The following is a 19,421-nucleotide window of genomic DNA, read 5'->3' as shown; positions in this document are numbered from 1 at the left end:
CACCAGGTTAAGCATAAGGGCCCACACAAGGATCCCAGTTCGAGCCCCTGGCTCTCCATCTGCAGGGGGTCAATTCACAAGCAGTGAATCAGGTCTGCAGGTTCTGTCTCTCTCCTTCTCTGTCTTTCCCTCTTCTCTCAATAAAAATGGAAAAATTGGGCTACCAGGAGCAGTGGGTTCAGGGTTCATTGTGCAGGCCGAGCCCCAGCTATAACCCTGGAGGCAAAAGGGGAAAAAAAAGAACGAAAAAAAAAATCACAAGTATCTACCATTTGGAAATACTCTTCATTCAACTTTTTTTTTCCTTTATTGGGGGGATTAATGGTTCACAGTCGACAGTAAAACACAGTAGCCGGTCCATGTGTCACACTCAGCTTTCCACATAACAAACCAACCCCTCTAGTTCTCCTCCACCGTCACGTCCCAGGACCTGAAGACTCCCTGTCAGCCCCAGAGCCCTTTCCTTTGGTGCAGGACACCAAACCCAGTCCAGGTTCTGCTTTGCGTTTCCCTTCTGTTCTGATTCCTCCGCTTCTGTCCATGAGTGGGATCATCCCGTCTTTATCCTGCTCTTTCTGGCTGATCTCACCCAGATGTCAGCAGCAGGCAAGCCTGCCACAGCTTCAACTCTTTTTTTTTTTTAAATGCTTTTATTTATTTTTATTTTATTGGATAGAGACAGAGAGAAATTGAGAGGGAGAAGGAAGAGAGGAGAAAAAGACCTGCAGCACTACTTCACTACTCGTGAAGCTTCCTCCCCACAGGTGGGGACCGGGGGCCTGAACCTGGGTCCTTGCACATGGTAACAGCGTGTGCTCAACAGGATGCTCCACCTCCAGCCCCCACTTAACACACACACTCGCTCTCTCTTTTTAAATAAGAGATACCGAGAGAAGGGAGAGAGACCAGAACACTGCTCAGCTCTGGTTTATGATGGTGCTGGGGATTGAACCTGAGACCTTGGAGCCTCAAGCATGAAAGTCTCTTTGCATAACCATTATGCTGTCTCCCCAGGCCCCCACTTTACTCAGATCTTATTAACCACATAAAGTCTTACAGGAGAGCTGCATACAAAATTTTTAACTCAGTATTTTTATAAGAGTAAAAAAGTTTTGCTAAACTTAAAAAAATTATTATAATCTTTATTGATTTATTGTATAGAGACAGTCAGAAGTTAAGAGCGAAAGGAGTGATAGAGAGGGAGAGAGACACCTATAGACTGGCTTCACCACTCACAGTTTGCCCCCACAGGCAGGGACTGGGGGCTGGAATCCTGGTCCTTGCACCCTGCAGTGTGTGTATCAGCCAGGTGTGCCGTCGCCCGGCCCCTTGCTGAACTTTTTAGGAAAGAAAAAGATGCTTTTTTTATCATCTCTGTAGCGTCACCACTTGGCACTGATTTTTTTTTTTTTTCACACAGAAGTAGAATGTGAGGGAAAGAAACTATAGCAGTAAAGCTTCTTTGAGTGAGGTGAGGTGAGGCTCAAACTCAGTCACACACACACACACACACACACACACACACACACACACACACACACACACACACACACACACACGGCAAAGCTGAAAATATCTATGTGAGCTACCTAGCCAGCCCCCAGAGACGCCTTCTATTAACCTGATATTTAAAACCCAAAAGTGCCACCATAGGGTGTTCGTGCACAAGAGGAGCCTGCAGTGTATGTCACCCTGTATGTGTGTCATGTGTACATTTTCTCTCGCGCTCGATTTTTAAAAAAATTTATTTACTTTTTTTTTTGAGAGAGAGAGAGAGAGAGAGAGAGAGAGAGAGAGAGAGAGAGAGACACCAGAGCACTGCTCAGCTCTGGTTTATGGTGGTGTGGGGGATTGAACCTGGGATTTAGGAGCCTCAGGCATGACAGTCTGTTTGCATAACCACTGTGCTGTCTCCCCCACCCTTCTCTCTCTTTTTCTGTGGCATCGCCTCGGAAAATCCTGAAGATTGGATAACCAAGAAATGGCTACTCAGGAGTGTGCTATGCATGTGAAAATGGTGGGTATTTTGAATACTTCCAGCTCCATTTATTAATCATGCACCGTTACCTCCTTTATCTCTGTCTCTAAGCAGATAATTAACTACACGTCTTCAACTTTATCTTTCTTCACAATGCCCGACACACAGTAGACCCTCAATATTTGTTTGAATTCAGTTTCATTTTTACCTCTGTTTCTTTTAACTTGACATGTAATGTGCATTGCAGTATTTCCCACCATATGAAATCATTACCCTTTTATTTTATGCTAAATCGTTGTTTTGCAATTCCACAAATTGTGCAGCATAAAATATTTAACCTTTGGGCTCTGGATTAAAATGACAAGTACTTAGATCTTCAAACATTCCTTATACACAGTAGAGTTCATTGCATTGTAGACTTTAGCATGAGACAGAAACTACATATATAGATTTTGGAGTCTGTCTCAAAAGAACTGGCTTCATATCTTTTTTTTGCCATTTTTTTAAATTAGTGATTTAATAATGATTTGACAAGATTGTGGGATAAGAGGGGTACAATTCCACACAGCTCCCACCACCAGAGTTGGGTCCCATCCCCTCCATTGGAAGCTTTCCTGTTCTTTATCCCTCTGGGAGTCTGGACCCAGGATCATTATGGGGAGCAGAAGGTGGGAGTTCTGGCTTCTGTCATTGCTTCTCGCCTGAACATGGGTGTTGGCAGGTGGATCCACACCCCCTGTCTGTCTCTGTCTGTCCCTAGTGGGGCAGGGCTCTGGGGAGGGGAGGTTCCAGGACACACTGGTGAGGTCGTCTTGTACAGGGAAGTCAGGTTGGCATCATGATAGCATCTGCAACTTGGTGGCTGAAAGATCATTAAGATATAAAGCAGAACAAAGTGTTTAATAGTCAGGAGCCTAAAGGTAAAAATATAGCAGATGAAATTTGGGGTCTTCATGTTGGAAGGAATTAGGAAGTCTGTTGTAGGTATGTATATTCCAAGGGTCTTCTGACTTTACTGATTTTTGCCTGAGCCCTACAGCTGACATGCAGGTGGGCTAGGAGTATTGCCTGGGGAGATGGTGTCAGAGTTGAGCCTAGGACTAGAACGCTGGACCAGGGCAGAGAGAAGCTCCCAAATATGGGAAAAATATATAAATACCATTAACTGTAAACCCCATCGATCTGACCTAGGACCCATGTCTGTCCATATTTAGCACAGGAGGCTGTGTGACCTCTGCACCCCTGTCAGTCTGAGCTCACATTCTACTAACCCTAACCCTTTTTTTTCAGGCTGACTTTTTTCATTCTTTTTGCTTCAGGGAGAGAGAGGGAGGGAGCAAGATAAGGGGGAGAGAGAGAGACTCCCCAAGACTACTCCTCAGGCTGAGGGGCTGTGCCACTACCCACAGTGCCCCAGGGATGAGCTGGCTCAGTCCCAGTTCCTTTGCACAGTAAGATGCGGGCTTTACGGCGTGAACTGTCTCCTGACCTCTCAACTCAGTCCTTAGGCATTATAGTGTCCTTGACTGAGGGCAAGCCTCTCACCTTTAAGTCATGGATATAAAATCGCTCATCTTGCGTTGTTTTTATTCATGTTTTCCCACCAGCTTTACCAAAGAATTATTGATAAAATATTAAGATATTTAAAGTTTACAAAGGAGGGGGAGAGGGACAGGTAATGGTGCACCTGGTTAAGTGCACATATCACCATGCGCAAGGACCCGAGTTCGAGCCCCTGGTCCCCACCTGCAGGGGGGATGCGTCATGAGCTGTGAAGCATGTCTGCAGGTGTTTTTCTTCCCTCCTCTCGATCACCCTTCTCCTCTCAATTTCTCTCTGTCTTATCAAATAAAAATGGAAAGAAAATAAAAGGGAAAATGGCTGCCAGGAATGGAATGGTGGGTTTATAGTAGAGGCACTGAGCCTCAGTGATAACCCTGGAGGCAAATAAATAAATAAAGTTTACAAAGGTATGATTTGATAAGGTATTTCATTGTGAAGGGATTTTCTCTTCTTTTTAAGGTTTTATTTATTTATGAGAAAGATAGGCACACAGAGAGAAAGAACCAGACATCACTCTGGTAAATGTGCTGCCAGGGATTGAACTCAGGACCTCAAGCTTTAGAGTCTAATGTTTTATCCACTGTGCCACCACCTGGACCACTTTTTTTAAAAAAAATTTAATTATTTAACAGAGACAGGCAGAAATCGGGAGAGAAGTGGGAGACAGAGAGGAACAGAGACACAGACACCTGCAGGTGGTGAGGACCAGGGGCTTGAACCCAGGTCCTTACTCACTATGGTGTGTGAGCACCACCACCCGGCCCCCTGATTCATTGATATTGACCATGTACTTATACTATGTATATTTTTCAAAGTCTGGACTGTTTGCTCAGTTGAGTTGTTTTTTTTTTTAATCAGAATAGAATGCAGGTGCTAGACAAATACATAGTTATTTTGTTGCTCTCTGGGCTGCAGAACCCTCTAATGTGTCTCTTTTGAAAGTCAGCGGGAGTCGGGCTGTAGCGCAGTGGGTTAAGCGCAGGTGGCGCAAAGCACAAGGACCACCATAAGGATCCCGGTTCGAACCCCGGCTCCCCACCTGCAGGGGAGTCGCTTCACAGGCGGTGAAGCAGGTCTGCAGGTGTCTATCTTTCTCTCCTCCTCTCTGTCTTCCCCATCTCTCTCCATTTCTCTCCAACAACAACGACTACAACAATAAAAAAACAACAAGGGCAACAAAAGGGAATAAATAAATAAAATAAAATATTAAAATAAAATAAATTTAAAAAAAAGAAAGTCAGCAATATAGTGAACCTCAAAAAGACTAATGAAGAAAAACAAGCCAAGAGATAATATACTTAAATATCTTTTTAAAATTTTTATTTATAAAATGGAAATATTGACAAGACCATAGGCTAAGAGGGATACATTTCCACACAGTGCCCACACCTAGAGCTCCGTATCCCCTCCCCTCCCCTGATAGCTTTCCTGTTCTTTATCCCTCTGGGAGCATGGACCCAGGATCATTGTGGGAGGCAGAAGGTGGAAGGTCTGGCTTCTGTAATTGCTTCCCCGCTGAACATGGGTCCTGACAGGTGGATCCATACTCCCAGCCTGTCTCTCTCTTTCCCTATTGGGGCAGGGCTCTAGGGAAGCGGAGCTCCAGGACACATTGGTGGGGTTGTCTGCCCAGAAAAGTTCGGTTGGCAACATAGAATCATCTGGATCCAGGTGACTGAAAGAGAGTTCATATATAAAACAGGACAAATTGTTGACTAATCATGAACCCAAAGGCAAAGATATTGCAGATGAAGATTTGGGGTCTCCCATTTTGGAAAAAGCTAGGAGGTCTATTTTAGGTATATTCCAAGGGGCCCATGACTTTACTAATTTTTGCCTGAGCCTGACATCTGATATGCAAGTGGACCCAGGTTATTGCATGGGAAGACGGTATAATAGTTGGAAAAAGGACTAGAAAGCTGGATCAGGGAAGAGAGCAACTCCCAAATATGAGGAAAATATATAAATATTGTTGACTGTAAACCCCACTGATTTGATCTGGGGCCATATTGAGCACAGGAGCCTGTGTGGCCTCTGCATCCCTGTAGGTCTGAGCTCACACTCTGTGGTCACGTCTAGGAACATTCCAGGCTGCACTAATTTCAGGGCCCATCTTCCTCGGGTAGTAGGTAGAGTACGTTGTCCAACCTCCCTTCAGAAAATGGAACATTCCCTACCATTGTTGGTCCACATTGAGGGCGAGGTCCTATAGGGGCCCACAAAGGGGTCTATTATATTGTTCCTGATGGAGATGAGCAGTGATGGTGGAGAGAGGGATCTGTTAGAGGTCTAGGCCCATCATGTCTGTGTGGGAATCTCAGGGCTCCCTGACTTGGGCCCCAGGTGATGGGGTGGCCTGATAGTGACTAAAGAGTCATCGTTAAAGTGTGCCAGTCTCTTGCCCGTATTCAGCTTTTGTAGCCCTTAGATTGTCAGACAAGGTTAACTTTGGAGTGATTGAGGGATCTTAACATTTTTCACTTAAATATCTTTTAACCATCATTGCATTAATGTATTCAGTTTTACCCTTTAAGCTTGGTTTTTGTTGTTGTTTTTTTTCCCCAAAAAAGGTAAAAGTAGATACTTTTAAAAAAATTGCCACCAGGGTTGTTGCTGGGTCTTTGTGTAGACAACTACAAACCCTGGCGTCCTTTTTTTTTTTTTTTACGTTCTGCTTTTTATTTGATAGGACAGAGAGGAATTGGGGGGGGGGGGAATAGGAAGAGCAACACCTGCAGACCCGCCTCACCACAGTGAAGTGTCCCCTACTGCTGCAGAGCTGGGTCTGGAACCGGCTCTGTCTGTGTGGTAAGTATGCGCAGAACCCACTGTGCTGCTGCCCGGCCCCCGGGTGGATGCATTTTTTAGACTGAATGCTACTTGGGATGTTATTCGTAACTTGCCGTGATCAAGCTTAAAGTATCTCCTTCTAGACCTCACACTCAAATGCGAGCATACATGCCAATATAGACTTATCTCTGTACTCATACTCGCCAGAGAAAGCTGAGGACTTTTTCCCCCACACTAGACCCTGCACCCTACTTGAATGAAGCTCGGGGACCCCAGCTTTTTCATTTTTTATTTAGAGAGAAAAGGGAGAGAGAGAGAGAGACCCCACAGTACTGTTCCAGCCTCCATGGAGCCCCACTAGAGACTTGGCTCTCAACTTCAGCACTCCAAATGCCACATTTCTTCAGAAGTCTGATTCATCTGGATCTTCCTTTTTTGACTCTCGCTGAAGCAATCTCGGTTTCTTCTACCATTCTTTTTTTTTTTTTTTTTTAATAATTTATTTCTTTATTGGGGAATTAATGCTTTACATTCAACAGTAAATACAATAGTTTGTACATGCATAACATTCCCCAGATTCCCATTTAACAATACAATCCCCACTATTTCATACATCATTTTTCATGGACCTGTATTCTCCCCACCCACCCACCCACCCCAGAGTCTTTTACTTTGGTGTAATACTCCAATTCCATTTCAGGTTCGACTTGTGTTTTCTTTTCTAATCTTGTTTTTCAACTTCGGCCTGAGAGTGAGATCATCCCATATTCATCCTTCACTTTCTGACTTATTTCACTCAACATGATTTTTTCAAGGTCCATCCAAGATCGGCTGAAAACAGTGAAGTCACCATTTTTTACAGCTGAGTAGTATTCCATTGTGTATACAGACCACAACTTGCTCAGCCACTCATCTGTTGTTGGACACCTGGGTTGCTTCCAAGTTTTGGCTATTACAAATTGTGCTGCCAAGAACATATGTGTATACAGATCTTTTTGGATGGATGTGTTGGGTTCCTTAGGATATATCCCCAGGAGGGGAATTGCAGGGTCATAGGGTAGCATAGGGTCATTTAATATATTGCTGTAGCTCTTTCAGTAGAAGTTTGATGTATTTAGATGGCTTCTCATTGGGTGCATAGATATTAATAATTGTTAAGTCCTCTTGATTGACTGATCCTCTGAGCATTAAGTAGTGTCCATTCCTATCTTTTTTAATCTTATCTATTTTAAAGCCTATCATGTCAGATATGAGAATAGCTGTTCCTGCCCTTTTTTGTGGGCCATTGGCTTGTATGATAGTTTTCCATCCTTTCACTTTAAGTCTGTGTTTGTCTTGTTGAGTTCGGTGGGTTTCCTGTAGACAACATATTGTTGGGTTGTGTTTTCTGATCCATCTTCCTACTCTGTGTCTTTTAATAGGTGAATTCAGGCCATTGACATTTATTGATATCAAAGATTGAAGATATTTTAACGCCATTCTTGTAGAGTTTTAGAGTGTTTTGATATATGTCCTATTTGTGGTGATCTGGTTGTTTATAGGAGACCTTTCAGAACTTCTTTCAGGGCAGGCTTGGTGATGGTTGCTTCCTTCAACTGTTGCTTGTCTGAGAAGGTTTTGATGCTTCCATCTAGTCTGAATGACAGTCTAGCAGGATATAGTATTCTTGGCTGAAAGCCTTTCTCATTGAGTACTCGATAGATATCTTGCCATTCTCTTCTGGCCTGTAGTGTTTGTATGGAGAAGTCTGCTGCTAATCTTATGGGTTTTCCTTTGTAGGTGACTCTTTGTTTTTCTCTTGCAGCCTTGAGGATCCTTTCTTTATCCTTATTCCTTTCCAATCTAAGTATGACATGTCTTGGTGTCTTTAGGTCTGGGTTAATTCTGTTTGGGAACCTCTGGGCTTCTTGAATCTTTATGTCTTTGGTGTTGTCTAGACTAGAGAAATTTTCAGCTATTATGGCCTGGAGAATGCTTTCTTCCTCTCCTTGTCTTTCTTCCTCTGGTAAGCCAATAATGCGTATATTGTTTCTTTTGAAGTCATCCCATAGGACTCTGTTGTTGTTTTCAGCATCTCTTAATCTCTTTTTGAGATCTCTTACTTTTTTAGTTGTCTCTAATTCATCCTCAATCTTGCTAATTCTGTTTTCAGCCTCATAGATTCTATTCTCTCTGCCCTCTACTGCTTTCTGGAGTTCATCTATTTTGTTGCCTTGCTCTGATACTGTTTTAGCTTGTTCAGCTAGTTGCCTTCTTAGCTCAGCAATTTCAGCTTTCAGCTCTCTAATAACCATGAGATAATTAGAATTTTCTTCCATTTTCTCATTTGTTGTTCCTGCAGTTCTGATTACAATTTTTTCAAATTCTTTACTCCTATTATTATTTCCTTAGCTAATGTTTGGATGTTGAACTCGTTTTGTGCTTCACCCTCTGGAGGAGTTTTAGCTGGACTCTTGTCCTGGTTCGAGTCTCCAATATTTTTTCTTGTTGTTTTAACCATTTTATATATGTTAACAGTTTTTTCAGTCCCTGAGTTGGAGCTCAGTGGTGTAAAAGCCTCTTTTATTTCTTCCCTGTAGGCTATGGGAGCCTGAGGGCTTTTAAACTATCAATAGGCTTCTTAGCTTAATCACTGACTCCTGACCAAGAGATAAAGCAGGGTGTGGCAGAGATAATCTAGTGGTTATGCAAAGAGACTTTCACAGCCCCTCAGCTATGCCACCGAGGTATAGGTCTTCTCCTGAGTTTCCCCGGTTAGATCTCTGTTCCCTGGTGTCCCTCCCTGTTGCTGCTCCAGATTCTGAGGGTAGTAGCAATGAAGACTCAGAGTTGCACTTAGTGAGTCTCTGGGGAGTCCTTTCCTCCCTTCAGCTGTCCCCTTGTTGTGGAGCAGACTGGAGGTGGTGTCTCCGCTGATAAACTCTTGAACTGTTAGCAGCCACTTAATCTCTCCTTAGGCCCCTCTCTCCTCTCTGTCACCAGCCATGCGTGTTTGTACTCACGAGTGATTTACTGGGTTCCTGTGGTCATTCTAGTCCTGTCTTGTTTCGGTCCGGTGGTCTCCTTTGGTATTCCTAGTTGATCCGGGAGAGGAGAGGAGAGGAGAGAAAGGGATCTGCTACTCGTAGCTCCACCTCAGGAAGTCGAATCCCCATTCTTGTTTTTTATCTGGACATCTCGGTAAAATAGTTGTTATTTGGTTTCCTATATTATAATTCATGTTAGAGAATATGAGTCTTGGGGCTGGGCGGTGGCGCACCTGGTTAAACGCACATGTTACAGTGTGTAAGGACCTGGGTTCAAGCCCCTGGTCCCCACCAGCAGGGAGAGAGCTTCCCAGGGGGTGAAGCAGGGCTGCAGGTGTCTCTGCCTCTCTACCTCTCTTTCTCCCCCTCAATTTCTGGTTGTTTCTATTCAATAAATGAATAAATATAATACTAAAAAAAAAGGGAATATGAGAGTAAGATATTTATCTTTTTTTATTATTTATTTCCTTTTGTTGCTCTTGGTTTTTTTTGTTGTTGTTGTTGTAGTTATTGTTGTTATTGATGTCATCGTTGTTGGATAGGACAGAGAGAAATGGAGAGAGGAGGGGAAGACAGAGAGGGGGAGAGAAAGACAGACACCTGCAGACCTGCTTCACTGCCTGTGAAGCCGGGGGCTCGAACTGGGATCCTTGTGCTGGTCCTTGTGCTTCATACTATGTGCGCTTACTAACCTGGTGTGCTTTAGTACTTGTGTTAAGTATTCATTTTCTTAGTTTTGATAACTCCTTTTTTCTTACTTATTTAAATTTTTATTGGGTGGTTAACAGTTTACAGTTGACAGTTAAGTTCAGTTAATTTGTACATGTGTAACATTTCTCAGTTTTCCACATAACAATACAACCCCCACTAGGTCCTCCTCTGCCATCCTGTTCCAGGACCTGAACCCTTCCCCTTACCCCAGAGTCTTTTACTTTGGTGCAATACACCAACTCCAGTCCAAGCTCTGCTTAGTGATTTCCCTCCTGTTCTTCTTTTTCAACTTCTGTCTATGAGTGAGAAAATCTCAATGAGATAATCTCATACTCATCCTTCTCTTTCTGGCTTATCTCACCTCATCCCTAAATATCAATCCTTAATTTATTTTTATTTTTAAAATAACATTGCATTGTTTTTTTATGTTTTATTAGTGATTTAATAATGATGAACAAGATTGTAAGATAGGGGTACAACTCCACACAGTTCCCACCACCAGAGTTCCCTGTCCCATTCCCTCCATTGGAAGCTTCCCTGTTCTTTATCCCTCTGGGAGTCTGGAGCCAAATTCTTTATGGGGAGCAGAAGGTGGGAGTTCTGGCTTCTGTCATTGCTTCTCCACTGGACGTGGGTGTTGGCAAGTGGATCCACACCCTCAGCTTTCCCTAGTGGGGTAAGGCTCTGGAGAGAGAAGAAAAGGTTTTCTTACTTCTCTCTGAGTAGTAGAATTCTAAGCAATTTAAATTTTCCTTGTGTATTTTTTTCCTGTGACGTCTGTGGTAGACAAGCAAGACTAACAAACAGGAAAAAATAAAGCTTCCTGATAGTGTGTTATAAGTGCGGTTTTGTCCTGATCTTATAGGTGAAACTGATGTGTTTTAAAACGAGAGCATGTCTGTGTCTATGGGACAGGGGACTGGTGTTGCTGCCAGACCCCATGACTCCAGGAGTGGGCCAGGGCCCCTCTCAGGCACCACATCTGTCTGGTCGTGTGTGTGTGTGTGTGTGTGTGTGTGTGTGTGTGTGTGTGTGTGTGTGTGTGTGTGTGTGTGACTAAGAAGGTGATGTAGTTGGTAGACACATTCTTTGCTGGTTTAGTGCACATATTACTGTCCTTAAGGACTCAGGTTCAAGCCCCCGTCCCCACCTGCAGGGAGGGAGCTTCGTAAATGATGAAGCAGGACTGAAAGTTTCTTTCACTTCCTTCCCCCACCTCCCCCCTTCCCTCTTTCTTGATTTCTGTATTCAAAATAAATAAATAAAAAGGTGTTTTTTTTTTTTTTAATCTTTTGTGTCTGTGAATTGGGTCATTTATTCAGTGGTTTGCTTTTTTTTTTTTTTCCTCCAGGGTTATTGCTGGGCTCGGTGCCTGCACCATGAATCCACTGCTCCTGGAGGCCATTTTTTCCCCCTTTTTGTTGCCCTTGTTGTTGTAGCCTCGTTGTGGTTATTATTATTGCCATTGTTGATGTTGTTTGTTGTTGGATAGGACAGAAAGAAATGGAGAGAGGAGGGGAAGACAGAGAGGGGGAGAGAAAGACACCTGCAGACCTGCTTCACTGTCTGTGAAGCGACTCCCCTGCAGGTGGGGAGCTGGGAGCTCGAACCGGGATCCTTACGCCGCACCTTGTGCTTTGAGCCCCCTGAGCTTAACCCGCTGCGCCACCGCCCGACCCCCAGTGGTTTGCGTTTTTAAGAAAAATAAGGAGGCCAGGCAGTGGCACACCTGGTTAACACACATGTTACCATGTGCAAGGACCCAGGTTGACGCCCCTGGTCCCCGCCTGCAGGGGGGAAGGGTCCCGAGTGGTGAAGCAGGGCTGCAGGCGTCTCTGTCTCTCTCCCTCTCTGTCCCCCTTCCCTCTCAATTTCTCTCTGTCCTATCAAATTAAATAAAATTTTAAAAAGTTCTTTAGAAAAAGAATGCTTTGGGGAGTCGAGCGGTAGCACAGCGGGTTAGGCGCATGTGGCACAAAGCGCAAGGACAGGCGAAAGGATCCCAGTTCGAGCCCTGGCTCCCCACCTGCAGGGGAGTCGCTTCACAGGCGGTGAAGCAGGTCTGCAGGTGTCTGTCTTTCTCCCTCTCTGTCTTCCCCTCCTCTCTCCATTTCTCTGTCCTATCCAACAACGACGACATCAATAACAATAATAACTACAACAATAAAACAATAAGAGCAACAAAGGGAAAATAAATAAATCGATATATTTTTAAAAGAATACTCTGATGTTTCCCCATCTTTAAATAATACAGACTTCTGCTTGTTTTTAAAAGCAGCCTAGGAAAAGGAGAATTAAAATGGAACCGTCCTTCTATTTCTAGATGCCAGAGTTCCAGAAAAGTTCAGTTCGCATCAGGAACCCGACACGAGTGGAAGAAATTCTCTGCGGTCTTATTAAAGGAGGAGCTGCTAAGCTGCAGGTGAGTCTCACCAGGAAGCCTTTACTGAGACCGTTCTTGGTAAAGTAAAGCAGACTCATGGTTTGCGGACGCCTAAGCCAGGAAGACTCAGTTGAGGAAGCTCTGCCTAGCCACTTCTGAATGTGGAATCTAGAAACCTATCCAAAGCCAGGTGAAATCGCACAGACTGCCACGAAGAGCCGGGCTGGAGTCATACTCGCTGGGGAATAGCCCAGCCTGGTAGAGCAGCAGCAATGCTTGAGTCAAGCCCCAGGAGCTGCAGGTTCAGTCCCCAGGAGCACCTTCTGCCTCTGGGATTTGCCCATCCCCTCCCCACCCCCCTTCTGTTCTCTTTTCTCATCTGCCTTCTCAAAATAAAATTTAAAACAGAGAGATGGGGCAAGCGGTGGCAACCTGATGGAACGTGCACGTGACCATTGCACACGAACCCGGGTTCAAGCCCCTAGCCCTCACCTGCAGGGGCAAAACTGCAAGAGTGGCACAGCAGTGTGGGAGGTAAGTAAGGCTGACAGAAGCAGTGGATTCCTCAGGCAGGCATGGAAACCCAGCGTAGCTTTAAAAAGTACTAATGTAAGGATCCCGGTTCGAGCCCCCAGCTCCCCACTTGCAGGGGAGTCACTTCCCAGGCGCTGAAGCAGGTCTGCAGGTGTCTGTCTTTCTCTCCCCCTCTCTGTCTGCCCCTCCTCTCTCCATGTCTCTCTGTCCTGTCCAACAATGATGACATCAGTAACAACAACAATAATAACTACAACAATAAAACAAGGGCAACAAAAGGGAATAAATAAATATTTTTTAAAAAGAAGAAAAAAAGTACTAATGTGAGAGGCGGTAGCACAGCGGGTTAAGCGCACGTGGTGCAAAGCGCAAGGACCGGCGTAAGGATCCAGGTTCCCCACCTGCCGGGGGAGTCGCTTCACAGACGCTGAAGCAGGTCTGCAGGTGTCTGTCTTTCTCTCCCCCTCTCTGTCTTCCCCTCCTCTCTCCATGTCTCTCTGTTCTAGCCAACAATGACGACATCAATAACAACTACAACAATAAAGAAAACAACAAGGGTAGCCAAAGGGAATAAATAAATAAACAAACATTTTTAAAAAAGTACTAATGTCCTTCAAGTACATTTAACTTCTCTTTAACGTTAACTTCTAAGCTAGCCAATCCTCTTATATCATTAATCAGTTTGAGAATAGTATTGTTAATAACGTCATTCTTGAAAATGTGTACAGCCTCATGTTGCTATTCCAGTAACTAAGAACTCCATGTAATTTTATTTCCCTCCCTGCGTGTTTGTAGACTGGCCGGGTGGGTTGAAGTTGCAGTGTGTCCTTTATCGTCTGCAACTGCCAATTGCTTCTGAATTTTAGGTTGTGTTTGGTGACTGTGCTGGTCAGTTAAGGTTTTGTCTTAGAGTGAAGGTAACACTCAGGTTTTTGCATCTGAACCTTATTCCAACACCCTCTATAGAGAGCACCTTCTACAGGGGGAGCCTCCCCTGTCTCTAGGAACGGGTGTTAGCTGTGTTTAATCATGCTGTTCTTCCTCCCTTTTCTTACAGATAATAACCGACTTTGATATGACACTGAGTAGGTTTTCCTACAATGGAAAGAGATGCCCAACATGTCACAGTAAGTGTGTCATTCACATGCGACTCGTAAACTTAATCCTTTTTTTTTTCTTTCTTTCTTTCTCTTTACACCAGATCACTGCTCAGCTCTGGCTTATGCTGGTGTGGGGGATTGAACCTGGCACTTTGGAGCCTCAGTCAAGAGAGTGTTTTTGCATAATAATTATGCTATCTACTCCTTCCCACCCTAAACTTAATTATTATTTTTTTTAACTTAATTATTTTATTTATTTATTTATTCCCCTTTTTTGCCCTTGTTGTTTTGTTATTGTAGTTATTATTGTTGTTGTTATTGGACAGGACAGAGAGAAATGGAGAGAGGAGGGGAAGACAGAGGGGGAGAGAAAGATAGACAACTGCAGACCTGCTTCACCACCTATGAAGCGACTCCCCTGCATACCTTTCTTGTTTTCCAAACTTGGTAGTGAGTTTTAAAGTAATAATCTAGCTTGAAAAAGCAATGCTATAAAGCCCTCTACTGACTGTTGCCACGTGTGTGATTGGAATGTTTTATTGAATTATGTAAGTACCAACAATGAACAAGCAGAGAGGTCTGCAGGGGTGCACCTGGTAGAATGCAGACATTACAGTGTGCGAGGACTTGGATTCAAGTTCCTAGTCCCTGCCTTCTGGGGAAGGTGTTTTTTTTTTTTTTTTTTTTTTTTGTCTCCAGTAGTTGGGGTTCAGTGCCTGCACTAGGAATCCACTGCTTCTAGTGGCCGTTCTCTCTCTCTCTCTTTCTCTCTCTCTCAATAGGACAGAGAGGAATTGAGAGGGAAGAGTAGATAGAGAGAGGGAGAGAAAGATAGACAACTGCAGACCTGCTTCACCACTTGTGAATCAACCCCCCCCCCCCCCGAAGGTGGGGAACCAGGGACTTGAACCTGGATCCTTGTGTGGGTCTTTGCACTTTGTACTATGTGTGCTAATCCAGCATACCACCAGCCAACCCCTCTTCCCCCTTTTTTTTAACCAGAGCACTGCTCAGCTCTGGCTGATGGTGTGAGGGATTGAACCTGGCACTTTGAAGCCTCAGATGTGAGAGTCTTTGCATAACCATTATGCTTTCTACCACCTTCTCTTTTTTCTCAACATATCTGTCTCTGTCTAAAATAAACAAACAACAACAACAAAGATGGGGAGAGAAAGAAAAGCAAGCAGAGTTCAAAACTATCGACTTAGCTTTATCTCTTATCGAATTGATATGCATGAAAACTTTAAGACGGATAGAAATATACTAAATATTTTAGCAGTTAAAATGTCTAATTCTGTTATTAGCGTTCAAATTGTCACAGTTTATACTTTCTACTAGGAAAAATGTCTATCTCAAAGATGTGATTTTCTGGGAGTCGGGCTGTAGCGCAGCGGGTTAAGCACAGGTGGCGCAAAGCACAAGGACCGGCATAAGGATCCCGGTTTGAGCCCCCGGCTCCCCACCTGCAGGGGAGTCGCTTCCCAGGCGGTGAAGCAGGTCTGCAGGTGTCTATCTTTCTCTCCCCCTCTCTGTCTTCCCCTCCTCTCTCCATTTCTCTCTGTCCTATCCAACAACGACAACAACAATAATAACTACAACAAGGGCAACAAAAGGGAATAAATAAATAAATATTAAAAATAATTTTAAAATATTTTTTAAAAAATGTAATGTTATTATTAGCGTTCAAATTGTCACACTGTTTATACTTTCTACTAGGAAAAATGTCTATCTCAAAGATGTGATTTCCTATTTCATTAGAGAGGAAGGTGGAAAAGGCAGTTGTGAGTAGTTTCACAGCGTCTGAAGTCTGAACTGAGTTCTATGGTGGAACTAAGACGCCTTCGAGTTGGGTTTGGAGACATTCTCTTCTCGACCAACGCCCTGTGAACTATAACATGAGACCAAACAGTCGTGCTGGACTTGCTAGTTGACTGGGCATTCTTACACTTAAAAGTACTGAGTCGTGTGTGATAGAGGTAACGTCACTTAAAGTGTCTTCACACCTACTTTGCTTTCTCTCTCCAGATGTAATTGACTACTGCAAGCTGGTTTCAGATGATTGTCGACAGAAGGTAAATGGTGACCCAGAGTCCCTCAGAGACTTTATTACCCTTTTTCTATTCCTGAGAATTTCTTCAGATTCATTCATAGAAAGAAGAATGGGGGCCGGGCAGTGGTGCACCTGGTTAAGTTCACACATCACAGTGCTCAAGGACCCAGGTTCAAGCCCCTGGTCCCTACCTACAGGGGAAAGCTTTGAGAGTAGTGAAGCAGGACTGCAGGTGTCTCTCTACCCCTCTGTCGCCTCCTCCCCTCTCAAATTCTATCTGTCTCTATCCGATAACAAATAATTTTTTTTTAAAGAAGAGAGAGAAGGAGAAGAAGGGGGGGGGAATGGATGGATGGTGCTGGGAAAACAGCATGATGGTTCTGCCAGAAGACTAGTTCCTGATGCTCTGATGTCCTAGGTTCAGTCCCCAGCACCATCGTAAGTCAGAGCTGAGCAGGGCTTTGGGAAAACAAAACAAAAAATACATTTATAAGGATGGATGCAGAATGCTTATGGCCATGCCTATCAAAAAATACTCAGTGAAAGTTAGATTCACTGTATGCATTAATACTTTTTATTTCTGTGCTCCTAGGGCTTCATGCATGATTCCATGGCTCCCATTCTCCCGTTCTTTTCATTTCAGAGAGAGGCAGGAGTGCAGAAACAGGGAAAGAGGGCAAAGCACCACACCACCCCTCTGCCATCAGCGGAGCCTCCCCTGGTGCTGCTCTCCTGTAGTGCCCAGCCTCGAACCCAGGGCTTCATGCCTGGTGAGGCCTGTGCTCTATCAGGTGACCTGACATGCCCTGGCATGTGTTTCCTTTGTTTGTTTGTTTGTTTGTTTGAAGAGTTATGCCGTTTCATGAGGCAGAGAGAGTAAGAGAGAAAGGAGAGAGGGAGAAAGCAGAGCACTGCTCTAGAACATGTGACACTGGGGTACCAGCTGGACTAGTTCTCTGCCCACCTCACACATTCTAAACGCAAAATCAGGGCTGCCGAAATAGCTCCCTTGGATAGGACTGCCCTGAGCACAACCCACTTTCCAGCCTGCCCCCTGCATCCTCTGCTGAAGGAAGCTCTGGTGCCATGTTTTTTCTCTCTCTCCCTCTCTCCTGCCTCAAAATAAACACAAAAAATCAGCACATTTTTATCAATGAAATGTGAAACACTTTTAGAACAAAATATTTCAATACCCTCACACTAATCAAAAAACTAATACAAAAATCCTTTTGAGAGATAGCACACCTGATAGAGTGAAGGCCTTGCTCTGTGAGTAGCCGGACTTGAACCCCAGCAACTCATGGGAAGAGTATGGCCACAGGGGGATGCTCAGTGCTGGTCCCCCCCCCCCCCCCCATTTTACTGGAGCACTGATAAGCTCTGGCTTTGGATGGTGCAGGGGAGTGAACCTGGAACTTCAGAGCCTCAGGCATGAGAATCTCCTTGCATAACCATTAGGCTGTCTACTTCTGCCCTTGGTGTCTCTATCTGAATGGAAAAGCAGCCTAGCAGCCGTGAAGTTGCCCATGTGCAAGACCTAGATCCCCATCAACTAAAAAAGAGTCTTTGTAATATTTTTATATTTATTTATTTACTTATTCCCTTTTGTTGCCCTTGTTTATAAGTGTTGTTGTTACTATTATTGTTGTTGGATAGGACAGAGAGAGATGGAGAGAGGAGGGGAAGACAGAGAGGGGGAGAGAAAGACAGACACCTGCAGACCTGCTTCACCGCCTGTAAAGCGACTCCCCTGCAGGTGGCGAGCCGGGGGCTCGAACTGGGATCCTTACGCCGGTCCTTGCACTTTGTGCCACATTCGCTTAACCCGCTGCACTACTGCCCGACTCCCAGATAGTCATTTTATGTAGGTTTTCCTCCCATTTATTGGTCAGGAGGCCGCCTCAGCTCTTTAGCTGTAGGTATCTGCTTGTGTCGACCTAATAAAATAAAGCTGCAGGTGTGAAGCAAACGTAAATCTTTATATCAGAATGAAGGTTTTGTTTTTTTTTTTTTCAGTCTTTATAATTTGATTTTCAGTTGGTTTCATCTCATTGATGGCCTGAAAGAGCTTAGAGATAGGTTGACTGTTTGCAGCTACATTTAGTTACATGTAAACCAAGACTCACAGACTTCTTTTTTTTAAATATTTATTTATTCCCTTTTATTGCCCTTGTTTTATTGTTGTAGTTATTATTGTTGTTATTATTGAAGTCATTGTTGTTGGATAGAACAGAGAGAAATGGAGAGAGGAGGAAAGACAGACACCTGCAGACCTGCTTCACCGCCTGTGAAGCGACTCCCCTGCAGGTGGGGAGCCGGGGGCCCGAACCGGGATCCTTACGCCAGTCCTTGCGCTTCGCACCACCTGCGCTTAACCCGCTGCGCTACCACCCGACTCCCCACAGACTTCTTGAGTCACTATACACACTATTTAGACAACTGTCATCTGTAATCTGTATTCTACAGTGCAACGAGTGGAAAACGCTTATTTATATTGTTGTGCTCTCTATGAAATGTAGTCAGAACCTTGAGCCTAATACTTGGGTGTACACATCGCCATGGGCGAGGATGTGGGTTCACGGGGAAGCTTTATGAGCGATGAAGTAGGGCTGCAGGTGCCTCTCTGCCTCCCCTCCCTTCTCAGTTTCTCTGGCCTATCAAATCAAGAGAAAGAAAACATTAAGCAGTGCGACAGTTTTGTAGTGTGCATGGTTAATTTACTCATTTATTTCTAGTTGCTGCAACTAAAGGAAAAGTACTATGCAATTGAGATCGATCCGCATATGACCGTAGAAGATAAGTTCCCTTACATGGTTGAGTGGTAAGTATTATTAGGTAACGGGAGGGCAAAAAATACAGCAGGGGACAGGGAGGGGCTCAGCTGTAGGACACGTCTTGCTTCCAGGAGGCAGGCACTGAGTTCAGTGCCTGGCACTGGATAAAATGATGGAGTGGTTCTCTGGTTTCTAGTTCTGTCTTTCTCTGTCTCTGTCTCTTTCCCCCATATTGAAGAAAATTTGGCTTTCCTTTATTTAGTGCCAAAATAAAAATGCAGTTATTATCTCCTCATAATTAGGCAGGGCTATATGACTATTTCTGACCAATAATTATTAGAAATACATTTTATAAACTAGCAATAAAATAAGACAAGTTACTACTATGGAATTTTTCCCCCTGTTCTATATATAGATTCATAATGAGTTATGAATGATATCCAATGAGTTAGAGCAGTGATTATTTAATTATTTTATTTTATTATTATTATTTTTAACCAGAGCACTGTTCA

At 44.0% G+C, this 19,421-nt stretch overlaps 1 protein-coding gene across 4 annotated transcripts in view; it reads left to right on the top strand.

Moving 5' to 3' along the window:
- The window catches only part of NT5C3A (5'-nucleotidase, cytosolic IIIA), a 64,027-nt gene that overhangs the window by 36,732 nt on the left and 7,874 nt on the right, over positions 1–19,421 (top strand). For 2 of the 4 annotated variants that reach the window (XM_060195831.1, XM_007531005.3), the window contains exons 2-6: positions 1,966–2,017; positions 12,392–12,490; positions 14,043–14,112; positions 16,111–16,157; positions 18,871–18,956. In XM_060195831.1, coding sequence (XP_060051814.1) covers positions 1,982–2,017; positions 12,392–12,490; positions 14,043–14,112; positions 16,111–16,157; positions 18,871–18,956 — 338 coding nt within the window. In that variant the 5' untranslated portion in view covers positions 1,966–1,981. The remainder of the gene's footprint in view (positions 1–1,965; positions 2,018–12,391; positions 12,491–14,042; positions 14,113–16,110; positions 16,158–18,870; positions 18,957–19,421) is intronic. The other 2 variants (XM_060195830.1, XM_016191661.2) reach the window with 1 other exon arrangement.

The sequence above is a fragment of the Erinaceus europaeus genome, chromosome 8 (genome assembly GCF_950295315.1).
Source record: "Erinaceus europaeus chromosome 8, mEriEur2.1, whole genome shotgun sequence".
Classification (NCBI taxonomy): domain Eukaryota; kingdom Metazoa; phylum Chordata; class Mammalia; order Eulipotyphla; family Erinaceidae; genus Erinaceus; species Erinaceus europaeus.
The sequence above is the reverse complement of the archived record's forward strand: the minus strand, read 5'-3'. Positions and strand labels throughout refer to the sequence as shown.